At 35.1% G+C, this 25,095-nt stretch overlaps 5 protein-coding genes and 1 long non-coding RNA gene across 7 annotated transcripts; 4 read left to right on the top strand and 2 right to left on the bottom strand.

Annotated features, from left to right (window-relative positions):
• Window positions 1-411: 411 nt before the first annotated feature.
• On the top strand, window positions 412-5,198 carry LOC104714410 (protein NETWORKED 1C). Its single transcript, XM_010431768.3, has 4 exons — window positions 412-678; window positions 1,055-1,284; window positions 1,397-3,918; window positions 4,018-5,198. The coding sequence occupies exons 2-4, from the start codon at window positions 1,182-1,184 to the stop codon at window positions 4,996-4,998; spliced, it is 3,606 nt and encodes a 1,201-aa protein (XP_010430070.2). The 5' UTR covers window positions 412-678; window positions 1,055-1,181; the 3' UTR covers window positions 4,999-5,198.
• Window positions 5,109-11,229, bottom strand: LOC104714396 (sulfate transporter 3.2). Its single transcript, XM_010431757.3, is given in 12 exon segments — window positions 5,109-5,401; window positions 5,494-5,570; window positions 6,093-6,178; window positions 6,347-6,537; window positions 6,644-6,930; window positions 8,220-8,346; window positions 8,441-8,557; window positions 8,800-8,913; window positions 9,013-9,078; window positions 9,662-9,833; window positions 10,383-10,590; window positions 10,783-11,229. Coding segments are annotated over 12 exon segments (1,941 nt in total). The 5' UTR covers window positions 11,102-11,229; the 3' UTR covers window positions 5,109-5,224.
• On the top strand, window positions 7,784-8,405 carry LOC147948096 (uncharacterized). The gene is made up of 2 exons (XR_015565980.1): window positions 7,784-7,953; window positions 8,215-8,405. It is a non-coding gene; the product is annotated as an uncharacterized LOC147948096 (long non-coding RNA).
• Window positions 11,230-12,803: 1,574 nt separating the features above from the next.
• Window positions 12,804-14,872, bottom strand: LOC104714387 (protein LIFEGUARD 3). The gene is made up of 4 exons (XM_010431736.3): window positions 14,255-14,872; window positions 14,035-14,148; window positions 13,742-13,899; window positions 12,804-13,101 (listed from the first exon to the last, which is right to left on the bottom strand). The coding sequence occupies exons 1-4, from the start codon at window positions 14,514-14,516 to the stop codon at window positions 12,895-12,897; spliced, it is 741 nt and encodes a 246-aa protein (XP_010430038.1). The 5' UTR covers window positions 14,517-14,872; the 3' UTR covers window positions 12,804-12,894.
• Window positions 14,873-15,503: 631 nt separating this feature from the next.
• Window positions 15,504-19,628, top strand: LOC104714376 (ETO1-like protein 1). 2 transcript variants are annotated; one of them, XM_010431724.3, is made up of 6 exons: window positions 15,550-15,900; window positions 16,318-16,514; window positions 16,610-18,340; window positions 18,423-18,714; window positions 18,820-19,129; window positions 19,233-19,628. In XM_010431724.3, exons 2-6 carry the CDS (start codon window positions 16,399-16,401, stop codon window positions 19,451-19,453), a joined length of 2,670 nt encoding a protein of 889 aa, XP_010430026.2. In that variant the 5' UTR covers window positions 15,550-15,900; window positions 16,318-16,398; the 3' UTR covers window positions 19,454-19,628. The 2 variants fall into 2 exon arrangements, with proteins under 2 accessions (XP_010430018.2, XP_010430026.2); XM_010431716.3 differs by having other exon boundaries at window positions 15,504-16,514.
• A 1,913-nt stretch (window positions 19,629-21,541) lies between these two features.
• Window positions 21,542-24,362, top strand: LOC104714367 (protein indeterminate-domain 12). Its single transcript, XM_010431705.3, has 3 exons — window positions 21,542-21,949; window positions 22,206-22,605; window positions 23,505-24,362. The coding sequence occupies exons 1-3, from the start codon at window positions 21,760-21,762 to the stop codon at window positions 24,112-24,114; spliced, it is 1,200 nt and encodes a 399-aa protein (XP_010430007.1). The 5' UTR covers window positions 21,542-21,759; the 3' UTR covers window positions 24,115-24,362.
• The last annotated feature ends 733 nt before the right edge of the window (window positions 24,363-25,095 follow it).

Below are 25,095 nucleotides of genomic sequence, written 5' to 3'. Positions count from 1 at the left end.
AATTCAAATTTATTAAATTAATAGAGTTTGAATTACTAAAATTTAAACCAAGTATTATATATAATATATAGTTTTTAAAATGGTGTGTATTGATTGTAGTATGATATGGATTTTCTATATAAATCTATATAACTTATCATAGAATATTTTTTTGAATAATACTATCATGTAAGATAAAAGTTTTCATAAAACCTTGTATTTATGGCCTATCTTATTGCTGTCATTTATTGAAAAAAAAAATGAGAATGTAATGATAACACACTTTGCTTAATTTATGGCGTAATTTACATTAAATTTGTTTTTGTACAAGTTTGTTAAATTAGTACACTTTTATGTTTTAGGAAGTCAAATATCCCACAAGCAATCCCGAGAATAACAGTTTAGAAACACGGTTTCAAGGGTACTCTCGTCATTTCATTTTCTCTAATCTCTCTTTCTCTCTCTTTTAGCCCCCACCACACCATAACCTAAGCAAAACTCTCTTCTTCACAACGTAAAAAGCAGAAACAGAGAACTTCTTTTACACACCAAGAGAGAGAGAGAGAGAGAGAGAGAGATCTAGAAGATGATGATGGGATGAGATACGCGATGAAGATGACGAAGCGCGTACTAAGCTTCTAAGCGCTTGATTCTTCAATTATCGACGTGCGATTCAAATTTTTTTTTTTTTGGTGTGGGGTAAGAAGAACTCGACTTCAGTGCTCTCCGATTCGTTTGATAATTGTGGGATTTTGATTTTTTTTTTTTTTAGCTCTCAGATCATAATTTTAGCTTATATTTATGCACTGTCTGTGATCCACATTCTACAGTGTGATCCTCTGATTTATTTTTTTCCTGACTCGAATTTTGTTTTGTGTTCTGGGGTTATAAGAGCATGGAGATCAACTCTGTGCTAATCGTATCATAGAAAAAAATCACAATCGTGTTCGTGTACATGTTTATTCATTCGAAAATTTAAGTTGCTTTAGTTTGGCTATTTTCTCTGATTCTGGGTTTCAATGTTTCATACACACTTGTTAGATAGGTGTAACAATCCTTTGTCAATATTTTTCAGGTAATTTGTTAGGTAGGTGTTGAGAACTTTGAGACGAAGAAGAAGAAGAAGAAGAAGCTTGGTGTAACAATCCTTTTGTGTTCTGTTTTGTATTTGCTGGAAAGAAAATAAAATAAAATAAAAAGAAATGGAGATTGCGGCAAAGAGTAATTCGAAACCTATGTATTCATGGTGGTGGGATAGTCACAATACCCCTAAGAATTCTAAATGGCTTCAGGAGAATCTTGCTGGTTTGTTAACGCTTTACCTACTTCTACTTTATATGTGATTTCTCTGCTTTAGATTATGTTTTCTTTTTTGTCTAATGATATATGCAACTGTAATGTTTTTTTTTTTTGAAAGGTATGGATAACAATGTGAAGCAAATGATCAAGGTTCTTGAAGAAGATGCTGATTCTTTTGCTAGACGAGCAGAGATGTATTACCGTAAACGTCCTGAGCTTATGAAACTGGTTGAAGAGTTCTACCGTGCATATCGTGCATTAGCTGAAAGGTATAATCATGCAACTGGTGTAATACACAAGGCTCATCAGACTATATCAGAAGCGTGTCCTAGCCAAGTTCCTTTGATTTTTGGCGATGAGTCGTCACATGTTACAAATGATGTTGATCCACAGACACCGGAGATGCATCCTCCTTTCCGGGCTCGGGTTGGCCCGGATGGGTTGCTGAAAGATGTGAAGAGGAATATAGATTTTAGTGAAGAAGCTCCGTTTGTGAGTAGTGGGAAAGCAAGAAAGGGACTGAATTTTAATGATGTGGATGGAAAAGGAAGAAATGATCTCAAGGAACGAGCTAGCAAAGCTGAGGCTGAACTTGTTGCTTTAAGAGACTCCCTTTCTACAATGCAGGCTGAAAAAGAAGCTAGCTTAGCACAGTTTGAGGAGAATTTGGAGAGACTGTCTAATCTAGAATCTGAAGTATCTCGTGCACAAGAAGACTCAAGGGGACTTCGTGACACAGCCGCTAGTGCAGAAGCTGAGATCCAAACGCTCAGAGAAACACTCTACAAACTGGAGTCTGAAAAGGAATCCAGCCTTCTTCGTTATGAAGAATGTTTGCAAAAGATAGCTGATTTGGAAGATGGACTCTCTGTAGCCCATAAGGAAGCTGAAGGAATGAATGAGCGAGCCAGCAAAGCTGAAGCTGAAATCCTCGCTTTGAAGCAGAGCCTTGCTAAAGCCGAAACTGAAAAGGAAGCTGCTCTTGTTCAATACAGGCAATGCTTGAATACGATATCTAACCTAGAAGAGAGACTGAGGAAGGCTGAGGAAGGTACAAGGCTTATCAATGAGAGGGCTGAAAAGGCTGGGGTAGAAGTTGAAAACTTGAAGCAAACAATCTCGAATTTGATCAAGGAGAAGGAAGCTTCTGAACTTCAGTTCCAACAGTGCCTGAATATAATTGCGGATCTAAAAGTCAAACTACACCATGCTCAAGAAGAAACACAAAGTCTTAGCCATGAAATAGAGGATGGAATTGCTAAGTTAAAGTTTTCTGAGGAGAAATGTCTTGTGCTTGAGAGATCAAATCAGAATCTTCACTCTGAGCTGGATGGTCTCTTGGAGAAACTGGGGAATCAAAGTCAGATGTTCACCGAGAAGCAAACAGAGCTGGTCAAACTGTGGAGTTGTGTACAAGAAGAGCATTTGCGTTTCCAAGAAGCTGAGACCGCGTTTCAAACCCTACAACAGTTGCACTCTCAGTCTCAAGAAGAGCTAAATAATTTGGCTGTGGAACTTCAAACCAGGTCTCAGATCATGAAAGACATGGAGATCCGAAACAGTGAGTTGCATGAGGAAATTGAGCTAGCAAAGGTTGAGAACAAAGGTCTCAATGAGCTCAATCTCTCTTCGGTTGCATCAATTAAAAGCTTACAAGAGGATGTCTCAAGCCTAAAGGAAATAATACGCAAACTTGAAGCAGATGTTGAGCTAAGAGTGAATCAGAGAAATGCTTTACAGCAAGAAATATATTGTCTTAAAGAGGAATTAAGTCAGGTAGGGAAGAAAAACCAGTCTATGGTAGAACAGGTGGAGTTAGTTGGGTCATCAGTCAAAGAGTTGCAGGAGGAGACCTCAACCTTAAAAGAATGCAATGAGAGAGTGAAAAGCGAAAAGATGACTCTTTCAGAGAAATTGGCAACTATGGAAAAGCTTGCTCAGAAAAACCTTATGCTAGAAAAATCTATATCAGATTTGAATTTTGAGTTGAAATCAATCAGAAGCAAGCTGAAGACGCTGGAGGAAGCTTGTCAGTCACTCTCAGAAGAGAAATCAGGCCTTATATCTGAGAACGAACAAACTGCCATTGAGAACATTGTCCTTATTGAATGGCTTCAGCAACTTAAGTTAGAAGCAGTTGGTATTGAAACAGAGAAGAAGAACCTTGAGGGTAAGGCAAACAAGATTGGTGATAAGTTAATAGATGCAGAAACTGAGAATATGCAGCTGAAGAGAAACCTGCTTTTTATCAGATCAGACAAAGATCACTTAGAAGATGAAATTGCTAATGTGAAGGATCATTTACATGAGAAGGAGAAGGAACTTGAAGAAATCAAAAGGGAGAAAGAAAAGCTGAATCAAGAGGTTTTCAAAGAGATGAGAAAGGCTGAATTTTGGGAGTCTCAAGCTGCTACATTCTTTTGCGATAAGCAGATCGCAGCTGTACATGAAACATTGATTGAAGCGACGACACGTGAGCTAGCTGAAGCCTGCAAGAATCTTGAAAGCAAAAGCGCATCGAAAGATGCGGTTACTGAAACGCTTAAAAGAAGCCAAGCTATTGTCTTGTTGAATAAAAGCATTAAATCTTTGGAGGATTATGTTTTCGTGCGCCGCGAATCTGAGGGTGAAATTTCAAAGGTAATTGATCTTAACCATTTATCTCCTCAATCTCGACTTATAAAGTTGATTATTTGTATAACCATTTTTGAATTGATGTTCACTCATCTCTTTTACCAGGGTACTGATTCAGTGGATGAACTCCCCAAGTTGGAAGATATGTGTTTGAGAATCAAAGCTGTTGCAGAGGCAGTAATGGAGAAGGAGAAGCTTCTGATTCTTGAGAACACGAATGCCTACTCTATGCTTGAGGCATCATTGAAACAAATCAAAGAATTAAAAACAGGCGGCACCGGGAGAAGCATGAGGAAGCAAGAAGGAGGAAATGGCAAAATGCGGAAGCAGAGTCACGAAATCGAGATGGAAATGAAAGATATTGTGCTTGATCAAACTTCTGATGGATCTTCGTACGAGATTGTAAGTAAGAAAGGCACTATGGATTTAGATCATCACGGTTTTGTTGAGCTAAAGCCAGTGAAGACTCACAAGACCGGAACTGTGGCTAGAATTGCAAAAGGTAAATCCTTGTCTGAAGAGTCACTGGTTGTCGATAAAGTAGAGATTTTCGACGGGTTCATGGATCCGAACACAGAAATAAACAAGCGGAAAGTTGTAGAGAGACTTGGTTCGGATCTACAGAACCTGGAGAATCTTCAGATCACTGTAGAAGTTTTGAAAAGCAAAGTCGATGCAGTGGAGAAGGAAAAGATGAAAGTTGGAGAAAACGAGTATGAAACGATCAAAGGACAGCTCGAAGAAGCAGACGAAGCAATAGAGAAGCTGTTTAACGTCAATCGAAAGCTGACCACAAAAGCCGAATCAGAGAAGGATATTGATAGAAGTCGGAGAATATCCGAACAAGCAAGAAGAGGATCAGAGAAGATTGTGAGGTTACAGCAGGAGATACAGAGGATTCAGTTTCTGTTGATGAAGCTTGAAGGCGAGAGAGAGCATCGAACTAGGACGAAGGTTTCTGATACTAAATCCAAAGTTCTTCTTCGTGACTATATCTATGGTGGATCTAGGAGCGTAACCATGAAGAAAAGGACGAAGAAGCGGTCTGCGTTTTGTGGTTGTGTTCAGCAGCCACAGTCTCCTTGAAGTTATTGAAACTGTGTTGTTACTTCAGTCGCAAGTAGCAAATATATTAATGTGAATTGTTTAACTGCGTTTGCGATTATGTTTTTGAACGCAGACGCGCTAGGAGTAGGTGCGTTCAAATAACAAACTTATTTTATTTTTATTTTTTGTTAAGAACAGACTCCTTAATCTTGATGACAATAAAAAAAACCTTTTAGAAATGTGAGATGAGATTCAATATGAAATATTAAACGTTGTTAAATTCTGGTACGGTGGAGTCGGGTTTAGCGGTATGGAGCATGAAATTGCAAGCTGTAACAGCTTCTGCCACCGTGAGATAAATCCGTTCTTTACCAATGCTCTCTATGAAGTTGGACTTGCTTAGCTTCTTCATCACCTCTGCTCCTGGGTTTGCTACCACTAGCTGAGAAAATTAGAGAACCAAATCGCAAAATGACTAACAAATTTGGGGGCTTGTCTTGGTAAAAAGACAAATAGAGGCTCTATTATATAAACCTTGAGCTCTCTTCGTCCTAGGATTTTGATGAGTTCTTCTAGCATGCTTATACCGCTCGTGTCTATGTTTCCCACAGCTACATGTTAAACCAAAGTTAGATGTTTCATATTTTGGGATCCAACATTTACGTGTCTTACCAATAAAAAAAAATTGATTAATTGATTCAGAAAATTAGTATAGTCTTGACTCTTGATCAAGGTTCAAAGGTTGGTACTCTCAAACTAATTCTATTAACGCTTAAAATAATTTCAAAAATTATAAAAAAATGTTTAAAAGAAATCACGTTTGGAGAAAAATTCTTACTACAACTAACGTTAAAAAGTATAATAGATAGCAAAAATTTTAGTTTATAATATAACCAATATACTTTAATGTTTTTACATCTTTTGCATCATTGATACAGTAACAAAGGATATAGATAGCAAAAATTTTAGTTTATAATATAACCAGAATACTTTAATGTAGTTGTATAAATTTGTATGCGAACAAAGGATATATATAGCTACATTTTTCAAGCTAACAAGCACACGATAGTATCGATAAAAAAAATATCAGTTTAGATAAAAGGAGTAGAAACACATATGATGAAGTTTCTTACCACTCATATCAAGTACAATATACTGTAGACTGGTTTCTCCACTCGTTCTCAATTTGTCTTCCTCGTCATCGATCCACCTTCCAATTCTATCAAATATATTATACATACACAAGATTTTATATGTCACGTATGATAATAAACTAAGATATATATTATTTATTTTTTCTTGAAAAAGGGCTATATAATAAACTAAGATAATTCGATAACTATATATGAAAAGATATATATGTATATAGAAATCATAAATAAACAACCTGTCTCGCAAGTAGCTAGAGTTGGCGAAGTAGATAGGACCATCGATGTGGAGAATGAGGAGACAAGAGAGAGTGGTGGCTTGAGGGTAATGTTCAATGTTCCTATATATTTCTGTGTTTTGGATGTTTCCCATTACATAGATCTTTGGTCTTCCCACGAACAACACTTACCTCATCACTGATATTCCCACCTGCCCATATTAATTAATAAATTAATATTTTTATTGCATGATTCTATCTTTTGAATTTTACTGGGAGTGCATGGCAAAAGGGTAAAGATAAGAGAGAAGTACGTACGGAGAGGATGAGACCAATCTCGATGGTACCAAAAACAACGCCTAAGTAAGCAGAGAGACAAACGAAGAAATCGAACTTGTCGAGTCTCCAAAGATGAAGGGCTGCTTCGTAGTCTACGAGGCCTAGCATGGCGGTGATTATGATCGACGATAGGACCACTAGTGGCGTGTAGAAGAACAACGGCGTTAAGAACAGTAGCGTCACCGCCACTGCAACGGCCATCACCACGTTTGATAACGCCGTTTTGCAACCCGCGTTGTAGTTCACAGCCGAACGGGAAAACGGCCCTTCATATCATAATATTTTCCATTTATGTTTTCTTTTGGGGTTAAATCACTAAGTATTCTCATTTTGTTATAAGAAAATATAGTCATCATTTTGTAATCCTTTTATACCAAAATAATCTCAAAACTACAAGCACTCAAAACTTATAAATACATATATACTACTATCGGGCTTGATTGAAACAACATATACTAGAGCATTAGCATTATGCAGCATAAGCATTAAAGTGCATAAGCTGTATGCTCTGATTATAAAACATTTAGTTGATTGGTTGAGTATTAGATATTATATTTATATTTAATATATGATATTAATTAAAATATATAATTTAAATGTGTTTCATAAAAAAATTAATTATCACTCATTGCTATATAATTTTTTAAAAATATATCTTACATTTAATAAATTTTATAAATTGTTATATATAAATGTGTAATTTAATAATTTTTAATTATATATTTATAATGTAACACATTAATTACAAAAAAATAATATATATCTATATATATTATAATCTTTATAAAATTTTATATCTATATTTACATTTTAATTTCAATAACTGTTTAAAATATATATAATATAATACATCAAACTAATATAAAACAATAATATATATTATAAATTATATCCACATTAATATTTTAATGTATTAAATAAATTATTATATTATTTTAATTAATAACATTAATTAGTTTCTTATATATATTACCTTATAACAAATAAATTTATCTTTTATGAAATCATAATTTTCTATTTTACAAAATTAATTAATTATTTAACATAAAATCTAATAGATATTAATATTTTAGAGTTTTTTTTCATCTTTAATATTTTAGAGTTAAATGTTTGGGAAATGCTTCAAATAAAAGCATACAGGAAGAGAGTATATGAGAGCATCTGCAGCTTCTAAATGCTCCTTTATATGATCTCCTAATAAATGTTGATTGGATGATAAAATTAGAAAAACTTTTTCATATGCTCTTCCAACCAAGCCCGATGTGTATTCCCTAAATCAGTGTCGATATGTGAGAAGTTTTTGCATAATATTTTTTTGTTAATAACATGCATTTTGTGGACGTAAATTCGAATAGCATCGATAATTTCACTACCATAATACCATATGCTATATCATTAACAATTTATCCCATATTCAACTATAAGTTATTTTATTCATTACCTTTAGTATATTATAATGTGGTATTAACTTTGATTTTAGTCGGAAAAACATATGCAAATACTCTTTACGAAGATATTTTATAAGTAAAAAATGATCATGAAAATGGTAGATTACCGGTAGTGAGATAGCAAGAGGAGAAGGAACCAAGAATGTTCATCACCCCAAAGGCTATCATCTCTTTGTTCCCATCTATGTTGTAATTCTTGTACATTGCAAAGCTTCTCCCCACTGCAATCCCTTCCTATTTATTTTTTATTAATTATTTTAACCAATTAAATTAAGGATGCAGTTTGGTCCAAATTGTTTTTTAAAATATGATATGAGTGAGAACGTACAGCGAGAGCTATGACTCCAGTGATAATGCCGATTTTGAGAGCCAACGTGACATATGGTGACGTGAATACCAAATGTGTGATTGACGGTGGATTTATCCCTTTCTTTAATTCTCCAATCTATTCCCACAAGGCCACAACAAATTCATAAATTAGTGCATTAGCAGTTTCAACAAAGAAAGCTTTTTTTTTGTTTGGCGTTTAAGGTTATAATTAACAAAAAAAATTCAAAGTTGTGATTTATTATAAATATAGAAAGTTATATATATTAACCGTTAGTTAGTGTAAAAGTACGAATATACAAGTCTAATTGTGAGTATTTTAGCCATTAGACACAAAAGAAAAGGAAAGAAGAAACGTACATATGGAATGCCATGGAAATGGTCATGGAGGAAGTACATGAAAAGGCTTCCAAAAATGACAGAAACAAGTGGAGACATTGCAGATATCCAGAATAGCTTTGGTCTCTTCTTGCTCTTCTCTTACATTAATTACTTTTGTTAAAATTCGAATCTAAAACCGTATTAACCAGTACGTAATAGATATATAGATTAAATTAAGCATGTTAAACTTACAATGTATTTGGTTGTAAGGAGGAAGATGAGGAAGCAACACCCTAGCAATCCACTCTCCCATTTCCACTGCATATTTTAAAATAATTTTTTATATACGTTACAAATTACCAAACACTTTTTTCTGCTGAATGAAAGTATATAAACTTATTATTTATGTGTCTTTATATATTTTTCTACACTGATAGACTTAAGCAAAACAAAATGGTCTGAATCGGTCGGGTACAATATTGGCAAGAAACCCCGTGAATAATAACAACAAGTGCTGTGCCTACTGCCCACTTGCAAACCCATTGATTTAGAGAAACAATTGAGAATATTACAGATCTTAAACATTAACCAAAAATGGTCAGCACGCAGTAGATCAGGATTATATAACTCTGTCTATACATCAAAAGATTCAAAACAACTAATATAGCTTCTCAGTTTAACTTTTATTTTTATTTTAAATCGTAACAAGAACGTAGCCATATTTTATTTTGAAGTGTTATTTCTCAGCCAAAATATAATATTAAAATAGGGAAATCATATTATGATTTTTGGTACGATTTTAACATTAAAAAAGTAGATTTCGATATATGTAGAGAGATCTAAATGGGCAATATATATATATATTTTGTGTGTGGGTACACTATATAAGTAGTAAACGAACCATATGAGATTGAGAGAAAATGGAGCGGAGAACAGAGACTATATCGGTGGAATGAGTGAAGTGAATGAGGCCAAGTAAGCCTTTCAGTTGCTGCAGACACACCACCGTCGCGGCACCACCCATGAACCCTACAATCGCCGCATGCGACAATATCTCCACCACGAACCCTAACCTGATATTTTACATTCACTAGACCCCATCAAATTTAGTCATAATAACTACTAGGTCATAACTATTGAATAACTATGTGTTTGTATGTATTTTTGATCAATTTAATGTTTTTTTTTTTAGTTTTGTTCACGTGAAATTTGTTTGTAAATGGTAGACTAAAATTTTCTAATCTTCTATATTATTATTATCCTCTGACATATTTTGTCTCAGAATCGAACATGGATCATATTTCAACTCTACGTTTTTGTTTTCTTCTTATTTCTTATTTTATATAGACTATCACAGTTTTTACTATTGCTAAGAAAAACAAAGCAGCATGCACGAGGCAGAGACCTTCAGCCGATCAAAATGTTCCCTTCTCACTTTGTTTATTATGATAGACCACTAGAATACAAACTCTTACACCTAGAATTCTACCAAAATATAAAATTATGATTCTATCATATATAAAACAATACTAGTAAACATTGATTTTTCACGTACGTGTATTATAATTGTAAAACTATTCTTAAAAATAAAGAAAGTAACGCGAATTTGGAGTGTTACGTACCGTAAGAGGCCAAGGCATGTTTGCATGAGTCCGGCGAAGAAAGTGGCGGTGAAAGCTAAGTGAAGGTAAAGCTTTGGATTCTGCACCGGGTTTACCTCTTTCCCTAACATCGCTCCCGTCAACAGCGAGGCCACCGCCACTGTTCCCACCGCTAAATCTCTTGAACTTCCCATTGTCGCGTATACCAACGGCGGCACCAAGCTTGAGTCTTCATTTTTTTTTTTTCCATAAACACATAATTATTATGTTACTATATATAATATATCTATTTATATGAAAACACAATTTATTGGTAAACCTAGTTAACATTTAATTTTTGGAGTTTTAGAATAAGTAATGTAAACTACTTCATCATGTAATAGAGACTAATTATATATAGAGGAGGGGGAGGAGAGCTTACAAAGACCAAGGATAGGAGGGAGATTAGCTAGCTGAGCATAGCTAATCCCTTGAGGAATAGCAAGACTAGCAATTGTGATCCCTGAGATAACGTCTGATTTCAAATACCCCAAACTGTAACCACGAGCCCATTCCAAGATTGGGAACACGTGTCGCAACCCTAACTCGATCTTTTTCGACGTTTTCGATTCGTTTCTGATTTTGCGAAACGGATCGTCGGCGAAAAGGATCTCATTGAGAGTGTTCTTTAGTGATTTCAAGAAAGGTTGTGGTGGAGGTATTTCTACTTTGTGATATTGTGATGCCCTTTTGTTGCACATCTTCTAGTTTATAACTATTTCAATTTAGAGAATAAAAATTAGAAACAATTTGCTTTTGCTATAAAGAATGAGAATGATCAAAAAGCTAAGTCTCATTAGGATTTGGAAGTGATGAGGAAAGGAGAAGAAAGATGGGGTTTTTTTTATAGGGAAGGGAATATAGTTTATACACAGATGATTCATGATTGCATTTCATTGGGACCCACAAAAATTATTGGTTTTCTAGAGAACAGTTACAAAACCATATGGTAACTTTGTTTTGAAATTGGTCAATAAGAAACTATTGCATGTATGAAAAAAAACACACAAATGTTTGTAATTTCATTGGTTTTGTTATTTTGATCGAGCAAGTACGGACCATCGTTATGTATTGGTGGCACATACATTTCGCCGTAATATATCATCATATATGCATTGTGTGTGGCAACAAATTCCACAAATATCTCACCGTCGTGTATCATCATATATGCATTGTGGCCACAAACTCAACAAATCCAACTAACATTTTAATTCATTAGTTTTGTTATGTTGATCGTAAAAAAATACGGACCATTATCTGTGTGTTCTTTTTGCTTTTAGTTTTGGCCTATAAGCCCTTTTTCATTTTAGACTTCATCATAGTAAAGAATATGGGTCGAACCCACGCTAGAGATCACTTTGCCCCATCATGCTCTCGGCTTATTGATTACACATACATTTGACCGTAATGCAAGTATCATGTTTTTTTTTTGCATATTGCGACCACAAAGTCTAGAAAATCCACTAAATGTTTGACAAAGGAAGCATCTAATTAAAAAGATCTGGAGACTTATGCGCAAACTAAACAATGTAAGAGACATAAAATGTAAAGTTTCAGAAACACAAAGACTTTTAAGAAATAACTCTTCTTATTGATGTTTAGAAATATAACTCAAAAACTAAACACCTCTTATGTTTCTTAAGGATTGTCACAACTCAACAACCTTATTTATAGAACTAGAAATCCTTTACTAATCCTATTCCTATTAGCACTTAGATAACTCCTAACTCCTAATTAGATAATGATGAGCTCCCATAGTCTTTTATCCAACTTGATAAGTCTATCTTGAGCTCTAAGTAATGTTGAAGCTTATCCAACAAAATGATTGAAATGAAACAGCAATGTGAGCTGTTATAACTTGCAAGACTTCCCAATTTGGATCGATCACTCTCGTTACCATTATTGTTTTGTCGATTTGCATTTGGAGCATTTCACAATTCTAAACATTCGATTTCCTTTTCTTCACCACACACCTCGAGGCTTCCCATGTTTTGCCCTTTTTTTTAATATCAAAATAGCTTTAGTTATCAAAATTAACAAAATAGTCTAAATCTAAACCCCAAGTTTTAACCTAAATCCTAAAACTAAACTCTAAACCTTAACCCTCTAATTGACTTTAATTTTTATTTTTTTAGAACCCAAAATCTAAACATAATATAGTTCATTAATTATTCCCTTAAATTTAAAAACGTCAGCCTATCTCTAATTTAAATATATTTCAAAATAAAAGTCCAATTATCCCATTTTTTTCTTATGAGAAAAACTTAAGCTTACACTTCTTCACTCTCGTGATGTCCTTAGCTACACTACACACATACTTTGGCATTTTCGTTATAATCATTTATCCAGAGTTTATGTGTTCCCTAGCTCTATTAATCAATCAAATCACATGAACATGTGAACTGTAACAACGAAAATATACAAATTTATTATTTTATTATTATAAACATTTTTTTAGAGACAACGAAGCTAAATTACCACATCCTCAAAATCATCATCTCTGTAAGACTCTAAATACAGTAAGAAGAGACAAGAAGAGGTTGATGATGTCTAAGTAGAGTGAAACCGCCGCCCAAATGTACTCATCATATGTGTAACGTTTGATCAGATTGTCTGTATCATAGACTATGTATCCGCAGAATATTATCGATGCCAAACAACCGTAGATCATCACTGATATTCGCCCTAATGGGAACAAGATCTGCACAAACATCATAGATCAAAATATGAAAACCTGGTTATGCAATCCAAATCTATACTCAGTCTCATCTAATATTGCTCTGTAATGTCTATAGTGAAATCAAGTTTCTAGCCTCCAAGTCTTCAAAGAATGCTATCAAAAAACAACCATAATCCAATAGGCTAATTAAATTTCTCATTTCATTAGCTAAACATAGAGAATCACAAATCATAGATAAAATCACTCATTCTACGAAATGCTTATAGAATATAGTGATATATCAAGTTTCTAACTTCTAGCCAAATGCTACCAAAAGTACCACATTTGACATTTCAATAGGTTTAAAGCTCTCATTATCTGTAATGCCTAGAGTGAGAATCAAGTTTCTAACTTCTTAAGAGTAAAAAATGCTACGAGGACTACCACATAGCACAAGTTAAAAGTAAAGCTCTTGTACTCTGCAATGCATATAGTGAAATCAAGTATCTAACTTCCATTAAATGGGCTTAAATTTAAAACTCCCATTCTCTGATAATGTCTAATGTGAAATCAAGTTTCTAACTTCTCAGCCTAAGAACAATGCTACCAAATTCCATAGGCCTTAGCCTAAAACTCTTGCTCTCTCTATTGCATGTTGTGAATTTGGAATGAACGGTGTTACCTGTATAATGCCGAAGACAATAAGCACAATGAGAGCGCCGAACAAGAATGGTCCGAGGAAATTAAAGTCATATCCTCTCCTAGCTGCCCAAAAGGTGTATAATGTGAGAGAAAGCACCACAACCGTTGTCAAGATCGCTGACTCAAGAATCACTTTCCCTGTTCCAACACAGAGTAAGTCATAAACACATGTACACACACAATAGAACCCATAGACATCAAGAGATGTTAATCAACAATCAAAATCTCAAATTCCTCAAATTTTACTACCAAAGTGGGTTGATGAAGTCTTACCATTGGTGAAAGCACATGACAATCCAACTACAAAAGCCAGAGCCAAAGTGAAAACCCCCAATAGCAAGTAATTCACCGGATGCTTCTGGTGGTAATAGTACAACGGGCACAACACTGTAAAACCAGAGAAAGAAACACAAATCCAATTTACAGATTGAGATTACAATCGAAAAATTGAAACTTTGATTTCTTAAACAAGTGTATGATGATGAAGTTTTACCTATGAGGGGAGTGATGATGATGACTATGTATAGAGCTAATCCAAGTCCAGTGGTTGCGAAAAACAGAGCGATTGGACGGACGGTGACCACAGTAGCTGCGACGGCGACGGTGGCGAGAAGCTGAAAGGCGATGATAGAGTAAACCTTGCGTATAAAACCCCACCGGAGATCAGGGTTCTCAAGCATCGTTGGGTATAAAGCCCTTGAGCTAGCGCCTGCTTCCACGTCATCTTTTCGGTACGGTAAGTTCCACTGATACATCACGATTCCGAGACAAAATTAGGTAAATTTGAACCCTTTTGATAATTGTATCACGATCGAAGGAGACGGAAGTTGAATCGGAGCACTTTGCTTGCGAGTCTCTGTTGTGATATATGATGAGCGGAACGAGAAAAAAAGCGAGAAAAGTTTGGATTTTTTTTCCTGGGAAAAAAGCGGTTGTGGGTAGAAGAGGAAGAAGAAACTTCATGAAGGATCTTGGGCTAAGGTGGAGGTGACACGTGACCACCAGAGATTACCATGACAAGGATGGTTCTGACTGTTTCTCTAGTTCTTTCTCTTCCCCTTGTTGTCCAAAGCGAAAGTGTTTACTGTTCTTGTCAAACTTAAGTGTCATTAAACGATTAAATTTTCTGTTTTGACTTTCATTAACTTTTGTATACTCTCTCTCTTTCAATTTATCTGAAGTTTAAAGTTTTGGCACATAGATTAAAAATTCATTTATTTTTTATTTTTATAATACTGTATAAATTTTAAAACATTACATTTTTATATATAACTAAAAATAATTCCACCAATATGAAAATAAACAATAAAATAAAAATAGTTATTATACGATATAGTTTTGATGAAATAGAGTTTAGTATTTTGAAGTTAAAGTTTAATTTTAAAATATAGTACTCGAACTTTAGAGATATTGTGCTAGATTTGGAAACAAAACAATTTTTAGTATTTATTTCTAAGAATTTTTCAATTAAATTAGAAATTAGAGATATAAAAAAAAAATTTGCATTAAAAATTGAAAAAATCAAAAAATAAAACAAAACTTTTTTAGAAAACATCTAAAAAAAGTTGAAATACAGGGTATAAATTATTATTTTTTCTCTTTTTCGTTGAAGTTGATAACTCATTTAATAAAAAAATAAGTTATGTTGTTTTTTTAAAAGATTTTCAGATTAGACAAACTAATCATAGGATTAAACTTTTTATTAAATGTAGTTAAGACATTAAAAAAGGCTGTCCAAACATATGCTCGATCAGTATACAATAGCTTAAGAATGTATAAATTATAATTAATTAAATTATTCACCATCTCTTGAAGAGTGGCCGAAGAAGAAATCGATAGTGGTGGTTACTGTTTGTGTGGAGATCTTCAAATAAAAAGAGGAGAGGATATGAAAAGAAGAAAAAACTTTCCCTTTTACCAATGAAACTAAAAGAGAGCTCAGAGAATTTTTACATACAAAAGTGTCAATTTGGAAAACATTTCCCACTCTCTCCATCTCTCTCTCTCTCTCACTTCGATTCACTTTCGTTCAAACTTGAACTTGTCCCCAGTTATCTCTCTGTCTAGGGTTCTTCTTCTTTTGAAATTGCAGAAGCTCTCGCAATAACACTGGTGGTGTCTAAGGCATCCTCTAGATTTGTACTCTATTCTACTCTCTTCTCATCTCGTTTGTAAAAAAGATTTGTACTTTTTGATGTCTAAGGCATCCTAGATTTGTTAGATTACCTTTGATTTTGCTGGGTTTAGCTAGATTATGCTACCACTGCCAGTTGTAGATTATTAGGGTTTTCTTGGGAAAGCTCTGATTTTTGCTGATTTATTCTCTTAATTTCTTTAATGGGTATCAGTTCTATGGCGATTTCGAGTGAGCTTTGTGGTTCTCATTTATGTTTTTAGGATTTGTTCTTCTATCTGACTGCACATAAGTAAGTGGTTTCATAGAGAAATGCTTTAGCTTTAGGTGTTTGGAAGATCTCATATATACAAAAGTTTAGATTTTTGTTGTTGTTGTTGTTGTTGTATAGGATTCCCATTAAGTAACCCATCTTTACTTAGGTTTCTGGGCTGGGTAGGGCAGTGTGATTACCCTCTCTGGCTATCCTGGAGATCTGGGATTTGTTTCATCTGTTATGTCAGATGAGGACTTTTTACCCATCTGATTCTTGTAAAGAATCACAGCTCGATTCCTTGAATCCACAGTCATGGCTTCAAGTTGAGAGAGGGAAACTATCTTCCTCTGCTTCTTCATCTGCGTAAGTCTTTTTCTCTTTTCTGTTTTCTGCTTGTTCTAATTTGTTAAGCTTGAGAGGCTTTGGATATAGAGTAAATCTTTGTTCTTTTTTTGTAGTCCACTGTGCAGAGAATCATTTATCAAAGTTCCTGAGCCGCAGATACTGCCGCATTATAAACCTCTCAACTACGTGGAAGTTCTAGCTCAGATTCACGAAGAGCTCGAGACTTGTCCGTTGCAGGAGAGATCGGTTCTGTATCTATTGCAGTATAATGTGTTTAGAGGTCTTGGAGAGACCAAACTTAGACGGAGAAGCCTTCAATCAGCTTGGCAAGAAGCTACAACTGTCCATGAGAAAGTTGTGTTTGGGTCTTGGTTGAGGTATGAGAAACAAGGAGAAGAGGTTATCACCGATTTGCTTTCCTCTTGTGGTAAATATTCTGAAGAGTTTCTGCCGCTGGATATTGCATCTTATTTCCCACCTATTACTGCTTCTTCTTCCCCTGAGACAGCGTCTGTGAAGACGAACCGCAGTGTATCTAAAAATGTTGTGTTTAAGATTGGAGAAGAGAAGATAGCTTGCCAAAGACGAAAAATTGCGAGTCTTTCGGCTCCATTTAACGCAATGCTTTATGGTAGTTTCACGGAATCACTTCTTGATGAGATAGACATGTCAGAGAATCATGTATCCTCATCAGCTATGCGGGTTGTTAGAGATTTCAGCGTTGTTGGTGTATTAATCGGAGTTTCCAAGAACCTTCTTTTGGAAGTCTTGGTATTCGCAAACAAGTTTTGCTGCGAGCAACTCAGAGATGCATGCGATAGAGAATTGGCATCCCTGATTTCTTCTATTGAATGTGCCATTGAGCTTATGGACTTTGCACTTGAAGAGAACTCACCAATCCTTGCTGCATCGTGTCTGCAAGTTTTCCTTTATGAGATGCCAAGTAGTTTGACAGATGAGCGTGTTGTCGAGGTTTTGACTCGGGTTAATAGATCTCAAGTCTCAACCATGGCAGGAAAAGCTTCATTCTCCTTGTACTCTTTTTTAAGTGAAGTCTCGATGTGTATAGATCCTCGTTCTGACAGAACATTGGGTTTCTTGGAGAAACTAGTTGACTTTGCAGAAAATGACCGGCAGCAAGTATTGGGGTTTCATCGGTTAGGGTGTACGAGGTTGTTGAGGAAAGAATACCGTGAGGCTGAAGAAGCTTTTGAAACCGCTTTTAATTTAGGCCATGTGTATTCAGCTACTGGTTTAGCAAGATTAGGATCCATCCAAGGGCATCGTCTTTGGGCTTACGAGAAGCTAAGCTCTGTTATCTCCTCTGTTTCACCGCCTCTCGGGTGGATGTATCAAGAAAGGTCTTTCTATTGTGAGGGTGATAAGAAATTGGAAGATCTTGACAAGGCAACCGAATTGGACCCGACTTTGACGTATCCTTACATGTATAGAGCTGTGGCTCTAATGTCGAAACAAAATGCTAAGGCTGCACTTGAAGAAATCAATCGGATCTTGGGGTTTAAACTCGCATTAGAATGCTTGGAAATCAGGTTTTGTCTTTATCTTGGTATGGATGACTATGAAGCAGCTCTTCGAGATATTCAGGCTGCTCTTACCCTGTGTCCGGATTATCGAATGTTCGATGGGAAAGTAGCTGGGAGGCAGCTCAGGACACTTGTGTATGAGCATGTCGAGAATTGGACAACAGCAGATTGTTGGATGCAGCTATATGAGAAATGGTCTAGTGTTGATGATATAGGTTCTCTTTCCGTGATCTATCAAATGCTTGAATCTGATGCTTGCAAAGGTGTTCTTTACTTCAGACAATCTTTGCTTCTCCTAAGGTAAATTGTTTTGAATTCTCTGTTTTTGTCCTAATTAATATCGTTAATGTATCATCTCATTCTCATACTTTTGTTTTAACAGGTTGAATTGTCCGGAAGCAGCGATGCGTAGTTTACAGTTAGCACGCGAGCATGCCTCGAGTGATCACGAGCGTTTGGTTTACGAAGGATGGATCTTGTATGATACAGGTCACTGCGAAGAAGGGCTTCAAAAGGCTAAGGAATCCATTAGAATAAAGAGATCATTCGAAGCTTATTTCCTCCAAGCTTATGCCTTAGCGGAATCTAGCCTCGATCTATCAAGTTCTTCGACTGTTGTTTCACTCCTTGAAGATGCTCTGAAATGCCCTTCTGATAGGTTGCGCAAAGGTCAGGTACGGTCGTTCTCCATCACTACATCTATTAGGTTGCGCAAAGGTTAGGCGATTAGATGCAGCTGATTAAGTTCTATGGCAATGCCATTTGTTGTTTTGTTTTAGGCTCTAAACAATCTCGGGAGCGTCTATGTCGATTGTGAGAAGCTAGACTTAGCTGCGGATTGCTATATAAATGCTCTCAAGGTGAGACACACGCGTGCACACCAAGGCCTAGCTCGTGTCCATTTCCTTAGAAACGACAAAGCTGCAGCTTACGAAGAAATGACTAGACTAATCGAAAAGGCTCAAAACAATGCATCTGCCTACGAAAAAAGATCCGAGTATTGTGATCGTGAACTTGCCAAATCTGATCTTGAAATGGTCACCCGGTTAGACCCTCTCCGGGTTTATCCTTATCGGTATCGCGCAGCAGGTTTGTTCTTTTCTAATAACTCTTTTTGCTCCTCGTCTTCTCAGAAAACATTTGGCTTAACTTTAAACTCAAGTTTTTGTTATCCTTTTGCGGGTTATTACAGTGTTGATGGATAGTCGGAAGGAGAAAGAGGCTATAGCGGAGTTATCACGAGCTATCGCCTTTAAAGCGGATCTTCATCTTCTGCACCTACGAGCGGCTTTCCACGAGCACATTGGGGAAGTTGGAAGTGCGTTGCGGGACTGTCGTGCAGCGCTCTCGGTCGACCCTAACCATCAGGAAATGCTCGAACTCCATAGCCGTGTTAATAGCCATGAACCTTGAAACCGCAACCATACACAACAGAGCTTCCAGATGAGGAAAGTAAAGTGTGAAAATTTGTAAAACTAAAAAGAAAATCATACTGTAGTTGGAAAATCTTGTAATCTCTTGTCACTCTTTTATTCTTTTGTTGTTGTTTTCCTAAAAATCGATTTTATATTCAACGTAAACTTTAAAATTCCTCTGGGCCTAAAATGGGAACTGAACTTTACCAAATCATTCAAAACCGTAGAAGCGACGATCCATATATGTAAAAAGGATAACCCAAGTTGATGACTAGTTTTGTTTGTCCTCAAATGAGCTAATTTCTTCCTTTTTTTTTTTTTTCTTTTAACTCAAAAAAGTATACATTTTCCCACTTTATTTGTTACATGAATTCGAATATTCATGTATATTTATTTCCTTCGTATAGCGTATATATTTCAGAATATTTCACAATTCAAAAAAACCTTTTTGGAAAAGAAAAGAAAAATAAAAGAAGAATATTCGAGGTTGCATGGGTTAGTAGTTTACGCTCGTGTCTCATGATGGTCATATGTTTTTTTTGGCCTACAGCGTAAACTTACTAATGCCTATACCAATGAATCTAATGGACGTAGAGGACACGTCTAGGGACTAAATCGACTTAACATAATGTTCTTTTTGTGTTTGATTGGAATATATATACATTTTTTATATAAAATTTAAAGAGATAAAAAGTTAAAGAACGGATGAAAGAGTGCGAAAAATTCTTGTTGGTGGGGTAAAGTGTCTTTCTTTTGGGCATGAACACTTTTCAAAGGTGAGAATATTAATCAAAACTTAAAAAGGTAAAAAAAAAAAAAGGAAGAGGAAGATATCACAAAGTCATCCACAAGAGTAAATCATAGGAAGCCGAAACTAAAATTCAACAAAGTAATATATTCCATTCTGATATTCAAAGCCAAAAATGCTTTTAGGGCATATTTATCCTAGTCCTACTAAGTAATAAAGCTAAATGTATATATAGAGAAGAGATGTTATATTTTTGCACACAGTCACATTCACATGTTCAATTTTTCCTTATATTTCCTTAAGGTTGTATTGATTTATTTTATCGCTTATGATAAGTTCCATTCAGATTCGTGTGCCTTTATAAGAATTTTGGGTATCTTATGAGAAAAAACTACGAGGATCAAAAAGGAGATAAAACTGTAGCAGCCTTAGTAGAACTAGAAAGTATAGCATCACTCGCAATTCATAATAATTCAATAGCAAAATTGAACAAGTATGCTTTATGTTCTTGGCAATAAGTCAAACTATATCATCTTGGATACTTAACTCCATTAAATAATTACTACAATTGCATAATGTTATAGTTCAACTGTCATCATATTCAAATCTTGAGTTTTTTTTAACCATTACAATTAATACAAGATGTATCGCAATGTCTCAGTACGACTCACGATGAACTTGATTTTTCCAGTACTGATATCATCCAATGGTTCTAGTACTAATTATGATCCTTCTCTAATAAGAACAACGTTTGGCTAAGTAATTGTGTTTTAGATTCTCTTACAAACTAAAACAAAACAAAAGTAATCTACTTTATACAAAACCCAATAAATTGAAAAGAGGCAGTTTTCTTTTTTTTTGAATGTAGTAAATGTAATTATTACTTCCATTTAAGGAAATTAGGCCTGTTAAGTCTCATCTCACAATATTTTCCATTAATTGCACAAATTGATAGCTGAGTAGCTTTTTTCTTTTCTTTCTGGGGTCTACTCTTCTCTTTTTTTAGTAGACAGTTTTAAGTAATTGCTTATAGTCTGGTCCTGTAATCATCACTCTTCTCAGTAATGCAGAACACTTGAACTTGAAACGTCTCCAAAACAACATAATAAAAAAATAAACAAAAATAGTTTAAAATACAAAGTCAAAGTCTCACTTTCAAACATACACTCTCTCCTCTGTAGTATTTATCTGCACATAGATAGAAAAACTAATACAAAAATGGGAATCAAACAGTCTTTGCATTTATTGTAAGCACACACATATATGTATACGATAGTGACATTGGAGAATAATCCATCATGGTCGTCCTCTTTGCTTTTGAGACCATACAAAATATACATGTGCATATACACTCAAGAAAACCAAAAATATTACTACATTTTTATGTTTTCTTGCATATATAGCCAAAGAATGATGTCTTTCTGTGTAGACACATCTTACTCTCTAGGTACTTGCATCTTATTTTAAGAGCTCAGAATAAACCAAAGTTTCGATCTTTTTATAGTTTTCTTCCAAACTTTTGTTTTTTCTTTGGTTGGAGTTTTCTTCTTCCATCCATGGATATGTTTTCATCTCATTCCTTGTCCTATAAACTAACCTCTTTGTCTACTGAAGCAAGTGCTTCTTCTGGTAACACACTCAGTACTATCCAAGGTTTCAGTGGCTTCAACAATGTAACTTCCAGTCTTTGTACACACACAGAGACTCACAAGAATAAGAAAAGGAGAGGCCTTCCTGGAAATCCTGGTAATAAACTTTTACTTTATTTCATTTGGATTCTTAAAAACCATTTGAATCCGGAAACTATTCCTGGTAGAATCTTGGAACCTTAACTTTTTCATATGGATTTTTGAGTACTAGCTAGCAGAATCTGGGAACTTCTTTTCAAATGAGTTTTGTAAAAAGTCTTCCTTTTTTTTATTATAATTAGCTAGGGTTTGTAACAAAATCATCTTCTTTTTTTTTGACCATGAATGTGTTTGAAACTTAATTCTTTGGGCAGATCCAGATGCAGAGGTAATCGCACTATCACCAAAGACACTTCTTGCAACGAACAGATTCGTTTGTGAGATATGCAACAAAGGGTTTCAAAGAGATCAGAATCTACAGCTTCACAGGAGAGGCCACAATCTACCATGGAAGCTGAAGCAGAAGAGCAGCAAAGAACAACAAAAGAAGAAAGTCTATGTGTGCCCAGAGACAAAATGTGCTCATCATCATCCTTCTAGGGCTCTTGGTGATCTCACAGGGATCAAGAAACACTTTTGCAGGAAACATGGTGAAAAGAAATGGAAATGTGAAAAGTGTTCAAAGTTCTATGCCGTTCAATCTGATTGGAAAGCTCACACTAAGATCTGTGGTACAAGAGAGTATAGATGTGACTGCGGCACTCTTTTCTCGAGGTAAGCTTTTTTTTTTTCTCTTTCTTTTTTTTTTTTCTTGGTCAATAGTATTTTGGTTTATTTCTTTTTGTTCTTATGTGAAGATCTTTCTTTGTTCCTTTGTTACTGTTTTCTTGATATTTTTTACTGATGTTTCTGTGACAAATCTAGATTATTGTCTATCTATATAGAGATAGGAGTCCATGTGACACATGTGAATCGATAAATTTTTCGTGGTTTGTATAAATTTAGATGAATTTAATGCTTTCGTGTGACTGATTTCAGTTGTCTTCTTTTGGTTATGTTCTTTGACAAATCTGATAGTGTCTGTCCATGGACTATATACTTTGAGTGCAATTAAATGCAGTGGCAAAATTCATGGATTAAGACACTAAATGTATACATGTTGTCCAATTAATGCGAGTATATGTATTTTAGAGCTAATGTTTATGTATTTCTGAGATATAAATAATTGAATCCTAGCTATTCCAATTAAAAAAATGACTCTTTTTGTTTCTTGTTATTGTATGTAAAATTTGTGTTGCATTATTGAAATTTGAAAGAGATAAATTAAAGAAGCCTGCAGGTGAATCTATCTTCTCATTCATCATCATAATGCTGGAAAAAGAATCTTGATTTTTTCAATGATTATTTTTTGTGTTTGAGAAAAAGATTTTGTAATCTAGCTATGATTTGATTTGATATGTGTAATTTACATTGGTCCATTATTACACTTCAAAGGCTTTTCTTGGAATTTTGAAATTTCTTCTCTCTGTGTACTTTGGTCCACTCAAAAATTATTTTGCTTCTTGCATTATCATAGATCGTACGTACATTATACGTAAATTCATTTTTTTTTCTTAATATTTATTTCTAAACATATCTAATCTGTTTTTGTGTGTCTGTGATATGAAAAACAGGAAAGACAGTTTCATAACGCATAGAGCGTTTTGTGATGCATTAGCAGAAGAAAGTGCAAGAATCATTTCAACCTCTTCCTCCATTAATCTTACAAACCCTAGCCCTAACATCCAAGACAATCATCGCTTTATGGTCAATAAATCTTCTCCCTTGCTCTTCACGTCACCTCTTTGCGTTGAACCATCACACTCCACCGCCGCTCTTCCATCAACGGCAGCTCTCTCCGCGACGGCTCTCCTTCAAAAAGCAACGGCTCTCAGCTCCTCAGCTATCGGCGGCGCAGGACAGACTCGATCGATCGGTCATCATCACCGACATCTGACGAACGTCAACGAGCTTCTTGGTGTTGACCGGGTCATGGTGACGTCGTCTGAGTACGACCAGCTAGCGTCCACGTGGCAGAAAGCTGATCGTTTGACCAGAGACTTTCTTGGACTCACGGGTCACGGGGTGCAGGTTAGCGTGAGACCCGGTGATATGCTGGGGTACGCAGGTGGCGTGGCGTTTCCTGTGTCGGCGTACGATACCGAATCTCATCATGATCACGAGTCGTCGTTTCAGAAGGCTTACGATCTGGGATTCTCAGGAGCCCACCACCACACACTATAAAAGGGCAAAACTGGAATCTTCACTTCCCTTTATTTTGTTGCTCTTGAATTACTTTTTATTTCCATCGGGAACAAAGAAAAGACAAAGAGCTAAACGAAAGCATTTCTTTTTGGTTACTTTCTACTTTCTAGGGATTATTATTAATTTTTCTAATTGTTACAACTTTTGAATTTTCTCTAGTTTACGTTCGATATTCGTATAGTATATATATACAAGGAGATTAATTACATCGATAATTTCTTTTTGAATATTACGTCCGAGTTTGAAAACGTTTTTTTAAAAAAAATTTTACATGAACATTATGGTCTTTTCTATAAACAAAGAAAATATTATTGTTGTTCAATATAAAAAAAAATAATTGGATTGACAAAGGCCCCACGAGAAAACTGCAACCTCTAGGGATTGACGAATGTGTCCTCTCAAAGCCAGCTTCTGTGATTGTGATAGAGATACTACACAACTTCATATCCACGTACATGTGTATAATATGCCCTTATTGAAGATGTTTGGAGTAATTAAATAACAATGTGTCAATCTTTATAACCATATATAGAAGCGTGCATTTATTGATATGGGTCTAAAATCATAAAATTTAACTCGAATTTTTGGCAATAGGTGTAGCCGTGTAGACAAGAATTATTTATTGTTGTTCTTATTGCTGTTAACTAGTTGCTATCGATCGTAATCAGTAATCAGAGTGACAAGGATCTTATATTATTGATGGTCATTTATATTGCCACTAGCAACGAATAACAAACTGTGTATTAGCATTTTCGAGCAACAACGCGTACTGTGATGAACAGTCGCTGATTGATACTAATATACTGTATACTCAGCTCATCAGAATATATATAGTAGCAAATCGCTAGAAAAGTTTACTGCATGCATGTTTATAACAACGAGAGATTAGTTACCAGCTGAAATGATTAGTTTGATTGATTATATATTAAGGACATAATCAAATCAAAAGGAATTACACTA

This window comes from Camelina sativa, chromosome 2 (assembly GCF_030686135.1).
Source record: "Camelina sativa cultivar CO46 ecotype springtype chromosome 2, ASM3068613v1".
In the NCBI taxonomy this organism is placed as follows: Eukaryota; Viridiplantae; Streptophyta; class Magnoliopsida; order Brassicales; family Brassicaceae; genus Camelina; species Camelina sativa.
Note: the sequence above shows the minus strand (reverse complement) of the source record. Positions and strands in the feature narration are given on the sequence as shown.

What these genes read in the sequence shown, in the direction of transcription:
- LOC104714410 (XM_010431768.3), top strand. Translation starts at nt 1,182, where the DNA reads ATGGAGATTGCGGCAAAGAGTAATTCGAAACCTATGTATTCATGGTGG. An exon ending in GCTTCAGGAGAATCTTGCTG is followed by an intron (nt 1,285 to 1,396) that starts GTTTGTTAACGC and finishes TTTTTTTGAAAG; the next exon opens with GTATGGATAACAATGTGAAG. An exon ending in CTGAGGGTGAAATTTCAAAG is followed by an intron (nt 3,919 to 4,017) that starts GTAATTGATCTT and finishes CTCTTTTACCAG; the next exon opens with GGTACTGATTCAGTGGATGA.
- LOC104714367 (XM_010431705.3), top strand. Translation starts at nt 21,760, where the DNA reads ATGGATATGTTTTCATCTCATTCCTTGTCCTATAAACTAACCTCTTTG. An exon ending in AGGCCTTCCTGGAAATCCTG is followed by an intron (nt 21,950 to 22,205) that starts GTAATAAACTTT and finishes TTCTTTGGGCAG; the next exon opens with ATCCAGATGCAGAGGTAATC. An exon ending in TGCGGCACTCTTTTCTCGAG is followed by an intron (nt 22,606 to 23,504) that starts GTAAGCTTTTTT and finishes TATGAAAAACAG; the next exon opens with GAAAGACAGTTTCATAACGC.
- LOC104714387 (XM_010431736.3), bottom strand. Translation starts at nt 14,516, where the DNA reads ATGTATCAGTGGAACTTACCGTACCGAAAAGATGACGTGGAAGCAGGC. An exon ending in CATCATCACTCCCCTCATAG is followed by an intron (nt 14,149 to 14,254) that starts GTAAAACTTCAT and finishes CTGGTTTTACAG; the next exon opens with TGTTGTGCCCGTTGTACTAT. An exon ending in GTCATGTGCTTTCACCAATG is followed by an intron (nt 13,900 to 14,034) that starts GTAAGACTTCAT and finishes GTGTTGGAACAG; the next exon opens with GGAAAGTGATTCTTGAGTCA.
- LOC104714376 (XM_010431716.3), top strand. Translation starts at nt 16,399, where the DNA reads ATGAGGACTTTTTACCCATCTGATTCTTGTAAAGAATCACAGCTCGAT. An exon ending in TCCTCTGCTTCTTCATCTGC is followed by an intron (nt 16,515 to 16,609) that starts GTAAGTCTTTTT and finishes CTTTTTTTGTAG; the next exon opens with TCCACTGTGCAGAGAATCAT. An exon ending in ATAGGTTGCGCAAAGGTCAG is followed by an intron (nt 18,715 to 18,819) that starts GTACGGTCGTTC and finishes GTTTTGTTTTAG; the next exon opens with GCTCTAAACAATCTCGGGAG.